This window comes from Rhipicephalus sanguineus, chromosome 9 (genome assembly GCF_013339695.2).
Source record: "Rhipicephalus sanguineus isolate Rsan-2018 chromosome 9, BIME_Rsan_1.4, whole genome shotgun sequence".
NCBI classification, from domain to species: domain Eukaryota; kingdom Metazoa; phylum Arthropoda; class Arachnida; order Ixodida; family Ixodidae; genus Rhipicephalus; species Rhipicephalus sanguineus.
The window spans coordinates 54,898,138-54,912,204 of NC_051184.2; the positions used below are offsets into that span (position 1 = coordinate 54,898,138).

The 14,067-nt window shown below is 49.7% G+C and overlaps 1 protein-coding gene and 1 long non-coding RNA gene across 2 annotated transcripts in view; one reads left to right on the forward strand and one right to left on the reverse strand.

The window, feature by feature from the left end:
- Positions 1 to 14,067, forward strand: part of LOC119405186 (sodium-coupled monocarboxylate transporter 2) — an 86,405-nt gene that overhangs the window by 16,348 nt on the left and 55,990 nt on the right. The window contains exon 2 of the mRNA XM_037671997.2: positions 13,047 to 13,318. Within this exon, the coding sequence (XP_037527925.1) occupies positions 13,047 to 13,318 (272 nt within the window). The remainder of the gene's footprint in view (positions 1 to 13,046; positions 13,319 to 14,067) is intronic.
- The window catches only part of LOC119405188 (uncharacterized), a 114,494-nt gene that overhangs the window by 10,874 nt on the left and 89,553 nt on the right, over positions 1 to 14,067 (reverse strand). The window lies entirely within an intron of this gene.

The following is a 14,067-nucleotide window of genomic DNA, read 5'->3' on the forward strand; positions in this document are numbered from 1 at the left end:
GCTCACGAAAAAAAATGAATGAGACAAGTCACGTCTGTGTAGCTCACGAACATACTTAATAAGAAAATAAAAAGACTATATATATATATATATATATATATATATATATATATATATATATATATATATATATATATATATATATATATATATATATATATATAGATATAGTCTTTTTATTTTATTTTTATATAGTCGTGCAGGCTGCCGACCTTCGTGGGGTCGAGGTTTTGACGGTCGCTGGCAGGGCGACGCGTTCCAACGGCGGCCGCGCTTATTGGCGACGTTCCAATTGCCGACAGCCATGGCTCACAAGGGGTTTAGAGGCATTCCGATGCCGAGCACGCGAGGGCGCGTGTTCGATTCCCGGATGCGTGGATAAATCGCTCTCAAAAGCGAAAGCACCCTGATGAAATCGAAATGCAGCGAAGCGCCTTCACGTGCTCCGTCTTTCAACCATTGCTGCTCAGATGCGCACGTACGCGACGCGTCTTCATGGGGCCTCTTACACGCACTTTCTGTGAAAGGTTGCAAATCCGGCGACGTTCGGGATATTTTTTTTTAACGCGAAAGTGTTTTACACGGGGTCCACCAAGACTTTATTGACGTATTTCCGTCACGGATATGACGTTGTAAAAGGTACACTAACGGTTTACAAAGAAAAAAAAAACAAGAAAAGTTTCGTCGTCGGGAATCGAACCCACGACCCCTCGCTCCGCAGCGCTCGGCGCGAAACGATTCGGCCACAAAGCCTGCGTTCTTCAGCAAACTGACGGCGAGCTATTTATATACGCCATTTATCGCTGGCGGTACGCGGAGCTCGGAATCACTTGTTTTCGTTATCACCAGCGAGATGGCGCGAAGGGTGCGCTTTAAAAGTCGTCGGCCCGCTCGTTGCGATGCGCGCGCACTCCCACCTGCACTTCGCCCTACAAGGCGTGGTCGCCCATGCGCGCGCGCGCGCTTATCTCGTGATGGGGGCGGTTTGTACGTCTTGTGCTTTCACCGCAAGTTACAGAGTGTACGAAGGTCACTTCGCTCGCTGCAGCGGTCCCGTTTGCTAAAGGAGCGTGCTGCTCAAACACCAAGAAATAACAACTGTGACAGTTGTTTGTTCGCGATCGTCCTGAGTGTGTGTTCTTTTCGTGCGTCCTTTGTGCTTGAGCAGCACGCTGAAAGTTTCGAGCTGCTTGCCGTTCTTTGCGTGACATTCCAACATGTTGCTATCGCGTTCATCGCTTCGCCCTTGAGGCGAAACAATTCGCAATAAACGATCAACTACCTTTGTGAAGACACGTTCACTTTCGCGTTATACCGATTCCTATTACGGTGGGATCAGCCATGTTTTCTTTTTGCAGCTAAGCTGTGTATGGCTAGGAGGAGGGAGGATGTGGCGGTCCGTGAGTGCGCAGAAACTATAACGAAGAAGCAATACCAGCATACGCTACCTCGAAGGGCCTCCGCGTTTGCACTAGCTTCTCTTGAGGGTTATAGCTAGGGAGCATAGCTAAGGAGCATATAGCTATATAGCATATAGCTAAGCATATAGCTAAGCATATAAGCAAGCATATAGCTAGGTATGGTACCCGCCGCCGCAGGAATCGCTACCCAGAAATTCGTTTAGGTGTTTTTAACATCATTTAAGCTCGTCACCACACGCGAAACTCGAAGCACGCATCCCTTAAATGTGGTGAGAGAGAAGTAAAAACCCACAACTGAGGACACTTCGATAGATCCCGGCTCGTGATCCGGGGCCGACCGTTTCAGCTTCGCTGCTTGACCACCTGTACAGAGTGCTTGGCCGGTGTTCTTTTTTAGATGCGAAGTATCTTAAGGTCGAGCTCAATCCGGTGGTGGTGGTGTGCGGCGTGACCACCCTTACTGCGCATGCGCATACCCTCCCCACACACCTCCTCCCCACTCCCCCTCACCATTCCCCCTGTCCTCTACCCCTTTCCCCTCTCCACTCACCCTCTCCCCTTCCCCTCTCTACTTACCCTCTCCCCTCCCCATCTCCCCTCCCCTTTCCACTCTTCCTCTGAAACGCGGGCTAGGCATGCCAAAATTCTCTCCTGCACAACGCCGCGATGAGCTCGAGCGCATGCGCGTCCCCTCCTCTTCTCTCTCCTCTCCTACGCTGCCCCCTCTCGCCCGCCTGTCGACCGCGTTCCCCGCTCGCCCTGTGAGAATTAACGGCCAGGCTAGATGGAAGATACGACGCGCGTAGCGTCCCTCTGCGCGTTCCACGACGCGAGGTCGGTAGCATGCCCAACGAACGCCAACGGAACGCGATCGTGCAAGTGCTCCGGCTTCGCATCGCCTCATGGTCCCCTTTAGCGGGAGATGGTGTAATTTTTTTTTACCCATAGAATGTCTAACGCGCCTTCCTAAGCGACTTAAATACATAATATAGCGGAACAAAAACAAGGACAGAGAAAGAAGCACACAGGACGACCGCTAGACTTCAACTGAAAATTTTACTCTGGACACGTGACATGTAAAGTGTAAAACAACATCTAAACTGATGAAAACGTCACCATTCTGCCTTCGCATCAAGCTGCACGTGCCAAGCTACGCGTCGCGCATGCGCCCTTCCAAGAAGCCAATCTCCTTTTTTGTTAGGACAATTGAGGGCACACTTACACACCTATCCGCCTCCCTGTTTATATACATGGCCTCACAGATCTCACGTCGCATCTGGTCATGACCCCTTCGCAACACCCGAGTTGCACCAAACGCTGGGGCGCACCCACAACGCTTACAATGATCGGCCAAGTGGCCCCCCGCGGCAAGCGATGAAACCGCTGTTCGATGCTCTCTTAGCCGGTCATTCAAACAGCGCCCCGTCTGTCCCACGTAACATTTTCCGCACGACAAAGGGATACTGTAGACGACGCCTTCAACACAGGAAACGAAACTGGTAGCGTGTTTTTTTGTGCATCCTTGCGTTCTATTCTCATTCGCAAGGATGCACAAAAAAACACGCTACCAGTTTCGTTTCCTGTGTTGAAGGCGTCGTCTACAGTATCCCCTTGTCGTGCGGAAAATGTTACGTGGGACAGACGGGGCGCTGTTTGAATGACCGGCTAAGAGAGCATCGAACAGCGGTTTCATCGCTTGCCGCGGGGGGCCACTTGGCCGATCATTGTAAGCGTTGTGGGTGCGCCCCAGCATTTGGTGCAACTCGGGTGTTGGGAAGGGGTCATGACCAGATGCGACGTGAGATCTGTGAGGCCATGTATATAAACAGGGAGGCGGATAGGTGTGTAAGTGTGCCCTCAATTGTCCTAACAAAAAAGGAGATTGGCTTCTTGGAAGGGCGCATGCGCGACGCGTAGCTTGGCACGTGCAGCTTGATGCGAAGGCAGAATGGTGACGTTTCCATCAGTTTAGATGTTGTTTTACACTTTACATGTCACGTGTCCAGAGTAAAATTTTCAGTTGAAGTCTAGCGGTCGTCCTGTGTGCTTCTTTCTCTGTCCTTGTTTTTGTTCCGCTATATTATGTACTTAAGTCAAGACCAACTAGCCCAAATTTCAGCTTTAACTGTAACACTTCCTAAGCGAGGCTCTGACGGAAACCGTAGTGGAAAACCGGACGTGAATTGGGACTGGCAGCAGAACTTCCCAGCACGGTAAAAGTCAGCGCATATGCGGATGACATATGCATATGGGCGTCCGGAGCTACTCGTCCGCAATTGCGTGCTCGACTTCAGCGCGCAGTGACGATAACAGCTAAATATCTACGGCGCCAGGGTCTCACTCTTTCCATCGACAAATGCGCAGTGCTTGCATTCACGCGCAAACATATGTCAAGATACCCTATAACTATTAATGGAACGGGGATACCTACTGTAACGCACTACAAGTTCCTTGGGGTAATCATAGACAGGGATCTATCATGGTCGAGACACGTCGCAGCACTGAAATCAAAATTGAAAAGTTTTGTTCTCGTTCTTCGGACTGTGGCAGGAGCAAGATGGGGCCCATCAGAATCGTCACTTTTTCAACTCTACAATGCGCTGTTTGTCGGATATATACGGCATAGCATGCCGGTGCTCTCAAACATGAGACCGAGCTGTGTGAACACGCTAGAGAGTATTCAAGCTCAAGGATTGCGAACATGCTTGGGCCTACCACGCTGCACGTCAACGAATGGAACCATCGCGGAAGCTAGAGCTTGTCCCATCAGTGTATACATGCGCTGCGAGCCACTTCGAGTGCATCTTCGCCTGTTGACCCGACACAGGCAGCACCCACTATCAGCATTCCGCGCCACCCACCGAAACTGCAGTTTTTCAAAAGCAATATCACGGCATGAAAACATTCTGCCATTAAGGTTTTCTTCCCCGAGATTTCCTGGAACACCTCCGTGGGTCCTGCCTAAACCGCCTGTTAGCCTTGTGATTCCTGGGATTACGAAGAAGTCCCTATAGTTTAACCAAATGGCCTCAAACAACTGACCCTACATCACATTTATGCAGCGTACGGTGGCACCGTGCACGTGTACTCCGATGGATCTACCACGCTATATACCTCTGCTGCAGCCTTTGTCATCCCACAAATTTATTTATTTATTGAAAATACCTCAAGGACCCTGTACACAGGGTTTTACATGAGGGGTGGGAGAAACAAACAAGTTAGTTCATATTTACAAAGTGTGACTCAACGGAATTCTTGAAATGAGCATGATTGACGTGAAGGACGATGTCTGCGGGAAGATTGTTCCAGTCGATGGCAGTCGTGACAAAAACATGGCTGATCCCTCCGTCATAGGAATCGGTATAACACGAAAGTGAAACGTGTCTTCACAGAAGTAGTGCTTATGATATATGAGAGCTTGTACAATGTCTATTCGTGTTTGGCAGCTATAGCACCGTTTGACGTGGATGCACCCATGTTGACAGCATGTCTCTATCGCGACGACTAACGCCCATGATCATGATAAAACCGCTGAGGTGGCTGACGGTGTGAACATATATTTGGACACAGCGAATCGTGAATCGCGCGTAAGGATGATATCAACAAGCTCATAATCAACACTGGTACCCGGTATGCACTTCTTCAAAGCGTCGTCAATTAAGGAGAGAAACGGCACGGTGTGCGCTTTCTAGTAATGGGTAGCCGACGCCTGTGCTCATGCATACATAACACACACTGCACTTCAGCAACGCGGGAGGTAGAGGTTCGTAGCCTGAGCCGCAAACGCGTGCGTCCCGCTGGCCTCTGTCTCGCAGGCGCTGCTCTCGCTCCACCAAGGCACGACATTCGCCCGTCGAAATCGCGTCCTTTCTGCAACGCATATTGCAGCAGTTTTGTTAGTCGGTGCTCTCGCATTTGAAGCAGTCGGCGGCAGAGAAATCCCGTTCGTGCACGTGGAAGCTGCACTACTCTGATGAGCCCACGCACGCTTACACGAATCCTAAGGCAAAGAACGTAACTGCGTCAAGGGTGCCTCGGCGACGCCAGCGCGGCCACTCTACCTCTCTGGTATCGAGACGCTTTAACCATGACCTCCGATATCACGTGCAATCTCGGAGTAAGCGCTAGTAAGTGTCGATCGTGAAGCATTACTTCTTTCCACCTCTCACAGACGGCGGCACCGCCCCGCTCTGCCCGCCGCGAAAGAGAATGTGTGAAAGATATAAGGCGCGTTCGCGCCGTGCCTCGCATATCCCGAGTTGGCTTAGTCGGTAGAGCGTCGGGCACTTGCCGTCGCGGCCGCAACGTCGTGGGTTCGATTCCCAGCGGGGTATCTTTTTCTTGGTTTTTTTCTTTCTCACCCGTTGGCGTCCATTTTATCAACGTCATATCCGTGACGGATGTACTTGGTGGACCCCGGCATAAAACACTTTCGTGTTAAAAATGATTGCAGATGCGTGGCGGTGCGGGCACGGGGAGGGTATACGGCTTTAACATGGCTGATGCGTTGAGAGATGCGATGAGCTGGATTGATGGGAGAACAGTTACGCAAAACACGAAAAAACTTATGATAGAGTGAAAGCCTTGCAATTTTGCGGCGCATCTGAAGACTAGGCAGGCCTGCTTTTTTCTTTAGGTTAGTTACACTAGTAGTGTAAGAGTAATCAGAATAAATAAATCTAACTGCGCGGTTTTGTATTGATTCTATTAGATCGGTTAGAAAGCGTTCAGGGGGATCCCAGACGGAACAAGCATACTCTAATTTGGGTCGGATTAGTGTTTTGTAAGCTAGTAGTTTCACCAGAGGAGGTGCATGTGTTAGATTTCGCTAAAGATAGCCTAAAGCACGGTTAGCGGCATTAGTAATATTGGTTATATGAGTGGTCCAAGCGAGGTCGTCACAGAGCGTAATACCTAGATACTTAGCATTAGGTTCTGAGGAGATGAGGCTGCCGTTAAAGGGGCCCTGCAACACTTTTCGAGCATGCTCAAAAAGCGCTGCCGATCGGTGGTCGAGGCTCCCGAGAACACGCGAGCCAAATATTATAGCGATGCGCACGGCCTGGAATTTACAATAAATTCTCAAAGTCAGCTGAAAATCGCTCCCTCTTCTCTCGACAAATGATGTATTAGTCCGCAAAATATGACGCGATTGTCGGCAGTTCCACCATTGGCTGATGTTATAATCACGATAACACCCTCATTATTACTTTCGTTGTTAATTTTGAGTTCAATAAGTAGATAATATGTATGTTTATATTATGTTATCGCGTTAAAAACACCGAACAAACATTAATATTAGCACTTCCGGTCTCACCGACAGCTCGTCTGCTCGTAGTTGCGTGGTTCCGTTTTCTTCGCCATGCGCAGTGCCGAAAACGTGAATATCTCTGTGCTTTTGACCATCGCCGGTTGCCGTTGAGAGTGGCAGCCATTCGAGTGTTGCCTCGTCAGCTGAGAACTGCATCGTCGGCACGTTCTCACGACCGACCGAGGCACGGGCGCAGCGTGTCTCCGATAACAATGCTGGCGTCCGGTAATGGCGGCGCTTCGGGGTCGTCTGCCAGTGCCGTCTTACGAGGCGGTGTATCGGAGTATGGGCCGAAACCGATCTCAGCTGTCATTCGTTCCAAACGAGCGCGCACGTTTGCTTCCATGGTTGGCAGAGCGATGAAAACACTACGGCGTTCGAGGTGCACACCCAACATTACCAAACCGACGCGCAGTTTTCAAGCACGCGCGATACACAGCGCGATCGACTCCGCTCGACGAGAACGACGCAAGCCGACCGGAAGTGGCGGCACAGACCACGTGGTTGCGCCGAGACGCCAGAGAGAAAAAAATGAAAAAAAAAATGCCGCCGGCGCTGACGTCGCCTCCTCGCACCTCCGCCCTCCCTCCCTCCCCTCACGCCGCGCGCAGCTTTCCGCGCGCTCGCTGCGTTGAGTTGAGAGAGAAAGCTGCGGAACGTGATCTCTATAATTTGGTAACACCACTTAGACTTGACGGATTCGAAAAATTTTTGCGGCATATGGCTCGTGAAGAGTCATACGTCAATAATGGGACTATTCCAATATAACAAAGAAAGGTGTTGCAGGGCCCCTTTAAGGGAATATTTGAACGCCGGGTAGTCGTGCCGTCTGTTAAATGAAACCAAGGACGTTTTGTTAGTGTTCACCAGCATTAACCAATCACTGCACCATTGGTCTAATTTTAGTAAGTCGTTTTGGAGCGCTAGGTTATCGGTGACGCTAATGATCGGGCGATAAATGACGCAGTCGTCGGCGAACAGGCGTATTTTTGAAGAAATATTACTAGGCAGGTCGTTGATGTAAATGAGGAAAAGGAGTGGACTCAATACAGTGCCTTGTGGCACTCCGGATAAGACAGGAGACGAAGTCGATGATGAATTATTTGCATGCACAAATTGCTGTCGGTTAGTAAGGAAGTCCTTAATCCAATCGTAAACAAGGGGATGAAGGTTAGGTCGCGAAAGTTTTAATAGCAAGCGTTTATGTGGTACTTTGTCGAAAGCTTTTTCGAAATCGATGAAAAGGGCGTCTACGGGTATGTTTTGATCGAGGCTAACATGAATATCGCGGAGAAATAGTGCATGTTGGGTTTCGCAGGAAAAAAGTTTTTGAAACCCATGTTGACTTGGATTAAAAAAGTTCACAGAATTGAGAAAATTGACGGTATGAGTATAGATGACATGTTCCATGATTTTCGAGCAGACACTGGTTCTAACCAGTGTCTGCTGTGAGATCGGGCGGTAGCTCGAGGGGCCTTTCTTGGGGACTGGAACAATCTTACCTAACTTCCATTCATGAGGCAGGGTGCTGCATGACAATGACTGTTGAAAAATATGAGACAGAATAACACTGGTTATCCACTAGGTATTTTTTAACACTTTAGAGTTGATACCATCAGGTCCAGAAGATGAAGTTATCTTCAGTGATTCAATTATTTTGACAATACCTTCGGGTGAAAATGTGATCTAGGGCATAATGGGGTGATTCAAGAATGGAAATTGAGGAAGTTGATTATGAACTTCTTTGGTAAAAACAGAGCAAAACATAGAATTCAGAGTGTCCGACCGCGATATTGGGAATGGCATTACCAGTGTCGTCTTCAAGATACGCAGATGATTTACGCTCTTTCGGATTGATAATTTTCCAAAATTGTTTTGGGTTAGTAAGCAAGAATTGAGGCAGTGTGAAACTGAAAAACGAGCGTTTGGTCTGGGCTAGGGTAGCATCGTATATCTTAGCTGTAGTGCGATATTTTGCCCACGCGCGCGAGTCGTCAGAAGTTTTTGCTTGCTTGAAATGCCTATTTTGAAATGCCTATGGTTATAGCTCGACGGTACAAAGTAGACCACAAGACCACATCAACTGCCGCACAGCTTGTTGCTATCCGGGAGGCAATAAGATTCATTTCTGGAGAGCAACCTCGTACATGGACGATATTTTGCGATGCAAAACCAGCTTTGCAAACCATTAATTGCGTCATGAGACAAGGACCATACTATATTTTAGCCATAGAAATTATGGAGTTTCTTCACGTTGCTTCAACAAATGGCCACCTCGTCACCTTCCAGTGGATTCCTGCCCATTGCGGCATAATGGGAAACGAAGACGAGCCTTGACCAGTGGCCCTGAAGTGCGCACTGCGTTTTCACGGCCGCCTAGACGGGACGGGCCACCTAAACGGGACTGTACATACTCACCTCCCTTACTTACCATCGTCATCCATCACTCTTTTTTCTCCCCTTTTTCCACCCCAGGTGTAGAGTAGCAGGCTAGAAGACCATACTGTCGCTCAGGCCGACCTCTCTGCCTTTCTATAAATAAACCTCTCTCTCTCTCTCGGACGTCAATTAATAGACGCTTCGCCATCCTAGGCCAGGTGCTGCGGCCGGAAGGGTCTATTTACACCACAACAGCTCGGCGTCTCATGACCTGGGCAGAAACGTCCCATATGACGTCATAGCGCCGCCTGACAAATAGAACGAAATGCAACGTTCCGCCCGACGTTGCGTAAGTATTATTTCGCCAGTGTCAGTGGTTGGCCCTCGTCACTGGGCGGGGACAGTAACCTACGCCGTGCCGCTTCGTGGTACACGCTGTTTTGACCAGCATCACTACTGCCAGAACCAGAGTCGACAGCGATGTGCCGCCCTACCGATGACGTCATACGTGACGTTTTCTGTTCAGGTCACGTGACCCCCCGAGCTCTTGAGGTGTGAAAGACTATCCTGCAGGTGCTGCGTATCAGGTGGAACCGTAAGCCCACGATAGCATACGGCCTGCTCCTTATCGCATTCTCGCCGCCAGTATTCGCTGGCCATCAGCTGTGACCTCACCAATCCCGCGGTCCATGTACTGAGTCGTCCATATCTGAGCTTAACACCTCATTAGTATTTAAGACCTCATAGCTGCTTATATGCTTATTGCGCAATTCGGAAAATTATTATTAGATGCGAAGTATCTTATGGCGGAGTTCAATCCGGTGGTGGTGGTGGTGGTGGTGGTGTGCGGCGTGACCACCCTTACTGCGCATGCGCATACCCTCTCCACTTCCTCTCTGCCCCTCTCCACTTACCCTTTCCCCCTCTCCACTTTCCCTCTACGCTACCCCTCTCCTCCCCCTTTCCACTCTTCCTCTGAAACGCAGGCTAGACATGCCGAAATTCTCTCCAGCGCAACGCCGCGATGAGCAATAGCGCATGCGCGACCCCTCCCCCTCTCTCTCCTCTCCTACGCTGCCCCCCTCTCGCATGCCTGCCGACCGCAATCCCCGCTCGCCCTGTGAGAATTAACGGCCAGGCTAGAGGGAAAACAAGACGCGCGTAGCGTTCCTCTTCGCGTTCCACGACGCGAGGTCGGTAGCATGCCCAAAGAACGCCAACGGATCGCGATCGTGCAAGTGCACCGGCTTCGCATCGCCTCTTAGTCCCCTTTAGAGGGAAATGGTGTAATTTTTCTGTTTATCGACACTACAATTAACGCCGTATCACGGGCATTTCCCGCGTGAAGCAGAGTAAATGTTCTAGTTTTAACGGCTTGAATTTAATGAGGTGTTCACCTTAAATGTAGTCGACTCTGCACACGGCCGCGCCGACAGGTGACCACTGGGGCCATGTTTACGTGATAAACATTTTTTTTACGTGTGTTTAGAATGTAATCGGCATGATCCTTCAAAGGCACGCCTTAATATTGTGTAAGCGCTAACGATTTCATGTCGCTGTGTATAAGATGAGGTGAAAGCCTTCGTCAAGCATTAATGACTTTTTAAAGCTTCCACCCTAAAGCATCACTGTTGTGCACTTGTGATTGATACACTGTCCTCCTTCGATGCCGAAATAAACTTAAGTTAATTGAACCGATGCCTGCTCTAAAAGCGCGTGCGAGCGTAAACGATTCTGGCAAACACGTCCGAGGTACGCGCATTTCTCAACCGCCGATGCCTCTCATGTGACCGTTTCAACAACATCCTACAAAACAACAAGGTCAGAAAAGAGGTCGCGCTTGTACGCAACATCTGGGGCTTTGAAAGCCGTTTCCGCCGCGTCCCTTTTTATCGAAAACGAAACATTCGTCGCAAACATGTGTGTGTGTGTGTGTGTGTGTGTGTGTGTGTGTGTGTGTGTGTGTGTGTGTGTGTGTGTGTGTGTGTGTGTGTGTGTGTGTGTGTGTGTGCGCGCGCGCGCGCGCGCGCGCGCACGCACAACGACAAAGAGTCCTACATGACTCTGTTCGAAGCTGTACGCGATATCGTCGTTGGGCATGTAATGCTTAGGCGCAGCGGTGGGCGCTCAGGGGGGAGGGGGTAAGGCGGGGACGCCCCCCTCCCCCATTCATATAAGGGGGGCGCGAGGTCTGCCCCATACCATGACCTATTCGAACCTTCCCCATCATACATTAAAGGGACACTAAAGAGAAAAACTACTTTTTTTTTCATGTTAGTAAATTACTCTTACACAATACCAAAATCACGACGCTTGCCGCGAGAAGACGCTTGGCAAGCGAGAAAACGCGCAAAAAGAAAAATGCAGGAGGCGACGCCACCTTGAAGTTCCCGCGCCAATCGTCGTGACGTCATAGATTTTGACGGCCGCTACTATAGGTCTTGCGCAGTTCCTATATACGCAGATTTATAGTGTTAGTCAGCATCCCCGTTTGTCGCACTCTCAGGTTTAAACGCGCATGGTACACCCGATAAAGTGTACGGGAGGACGACTGCCGCCGCAGCTCAATTGGTAGGGCATCGGACGCGTTATTCGAAGGTTGCAGGTTTGGTTCCTGCCGGCGGGAAGTTGTCTTTTCTTACACTTTAATTCCGTCACACTTATATCGTAATTACTACGAGTATCATCCGGTGTTCTTGAGGAACACTCGACTTAACCAAAGTTTGTGAATGAATCTTTTGTGTACATATGTGCGTATGTGACTGTACGTACCGTTTGTGTGTATATGTGATTCATTGTATATACCATAGTCATCACCCGACACCCAGAATAGGATGCCAGGCGACAAAACCAGGCTAACATCTCCGGGATTTTCATTAAAGATTATTATCTCTCTCCTATACTTTCCTTGGTTTGATTGTGTATCAGTTCTCATTAAAAAGCCCCTCAACCATCGACAATTTTTTAACATTTCAAGTAAACGCGCGCATCGGGTTCCGAATGCCGTCACCATCAACAATGTCAAACGCGGCAGCGCTACGAGCCGCCAGCGCCCCACGAATTGCAAGAAGCAATCCGTTCTCCTCTCCGGGCCTTTCGGCAATCCTCAGTCACCTCAGTGTTCGCCGTGACGTCAACTTCATCGTCTCCTCTGTCATCCACACAAAGAACCGTTTTGTTTGCACGCTGGTACGCGCGCTCGCCAATCTTCCTCCTCGCACGGTGAAGAGGAGCACTCGGCCAGGAGGAGAGACGAGCCGATGAACGGAGCGTAACGAAGGAAAGGGCGAAACGAGCGAGGGCCTCTTTTAGATCATCCAACGCGTGTAACTCCGCTAATACGGCACCGTTTCGAAAAATTATCACGGCTACGTGTTCGTTGAAGGTAAAACTGGTAAGCGCCAATTAACAAGACAGGAACACAAGAAGAATGAACGTGGACAGGCGCTAGTAAAATAGCGCCTGTCCATTTTCTTTCTTCCTGTGTCCCTGTCTTGTTTATTTACCAGTTTTACCTCCAAGTATGAACCAATTAACTCGCCCAATTACAAATTTTATTGACCATGTTCGTCGCAGACTCGTGCACAACTGCAACACCACAACTAAATTTCAATCTCTGGGTGGTTTAGGGACCTTTTAACGTTGTGTCTTACACAAATCAGCGCTTTGGGTGCCTTCTGCGCCCTCGAAGCACAAATTCAAGGTCGTAGAATCTTGTTTACCAAAAACCAACAGGTCTGACTCACCGCCTGTACACTGGACGTTCTCCCCCAAGTGTGCTTGTGATTCTGTCCATCTCTCTCTTTTCTTCTGTCTTTCCTTTCGCCCCTTATCCCTTTCCCCCAGTGCAGGGTAGCAAACCCGGACGTGCATCTGTTTAGCCTCCCTGCCTCTCCCTTTCTCTCTATCTACACTAATCCGCGCGTGCTGCGCAGGTGCCGGCCTGTACTTCTCGTTTCGCCGGCGGAATCACGGCAGCCGCGATGAGGCCTTCCTGGGCGGCCGCAGCATCCCGTCGCTGCCTCTGGCCATCTCGGCGGTGGCGTCCAGCGTGACGGCCATGAGCATCATCGCCTTCGTGGCCCACTACTACGTCTACGGCTTCCACACGCTCTGGGCCATTCCGGCGTTCGTGCCGGCCGGCTTCGTGGTCACCACCATGTTCCTGCCCGTCATGTACGAGCACAGGGTCACATCCGTCTTCGAGGTGAACACAATATAATTCTTATTTTGAAGATATACTATACGCTATACAGGCTGTGAGATGAGGAATAAGGGGTCCGGAAAGGCCGGCCGATGTTGCGATAGATGGACCTATATTTGTCAAAGGCGCCTTGTCATATCCTTGGCGTTTTAGCTTTCAAAGGGCTGTGTTGGGCCGATCGCAGTCAACATCGTCAAAAATGAAAAACGGAGCAATAAGATACAACGTCTATGGGTACCCGCTCACACGGGGAATCTGGCGAACGAGGTGGCCCGTCGTGTGTAAAGCCCGAGGTTTAATCAACCGGAAGGTGGACCCCTCTACCCCGGACTTCCCGCAGGAAGGAATCACCACGTATAACGAAATGAACGCTTATTATAAAGAGACTCGCAGAACAAACGCGGCCCCGCATACAGACCTAACAAGGACACATGTTACAATCTGGAAGCAAATCCAAACAGATTCCTTTCCCAGCCCTCATCGGCTATATACAATTTACCCGGATGAAATTCAACCAAACTGCCGACATTACAACCGCGTGAAGGCTGCCCAGAATCACAATCTTCGGGAATGCGAGGGGAACCCACTTCCAAACATAGTACCGACGGCTTCCTCCCACGAGGCGAGGGAGTCACTCCTGTCGGCAACTGACTACCTCATTAATTTTTTTTAAATAACAGAGAGCTGAGCTAGTTGGTAAGTATTCATGTTAAAGAGACAGGGCGTGCAAACACGGACACAAGAGAGAAGTA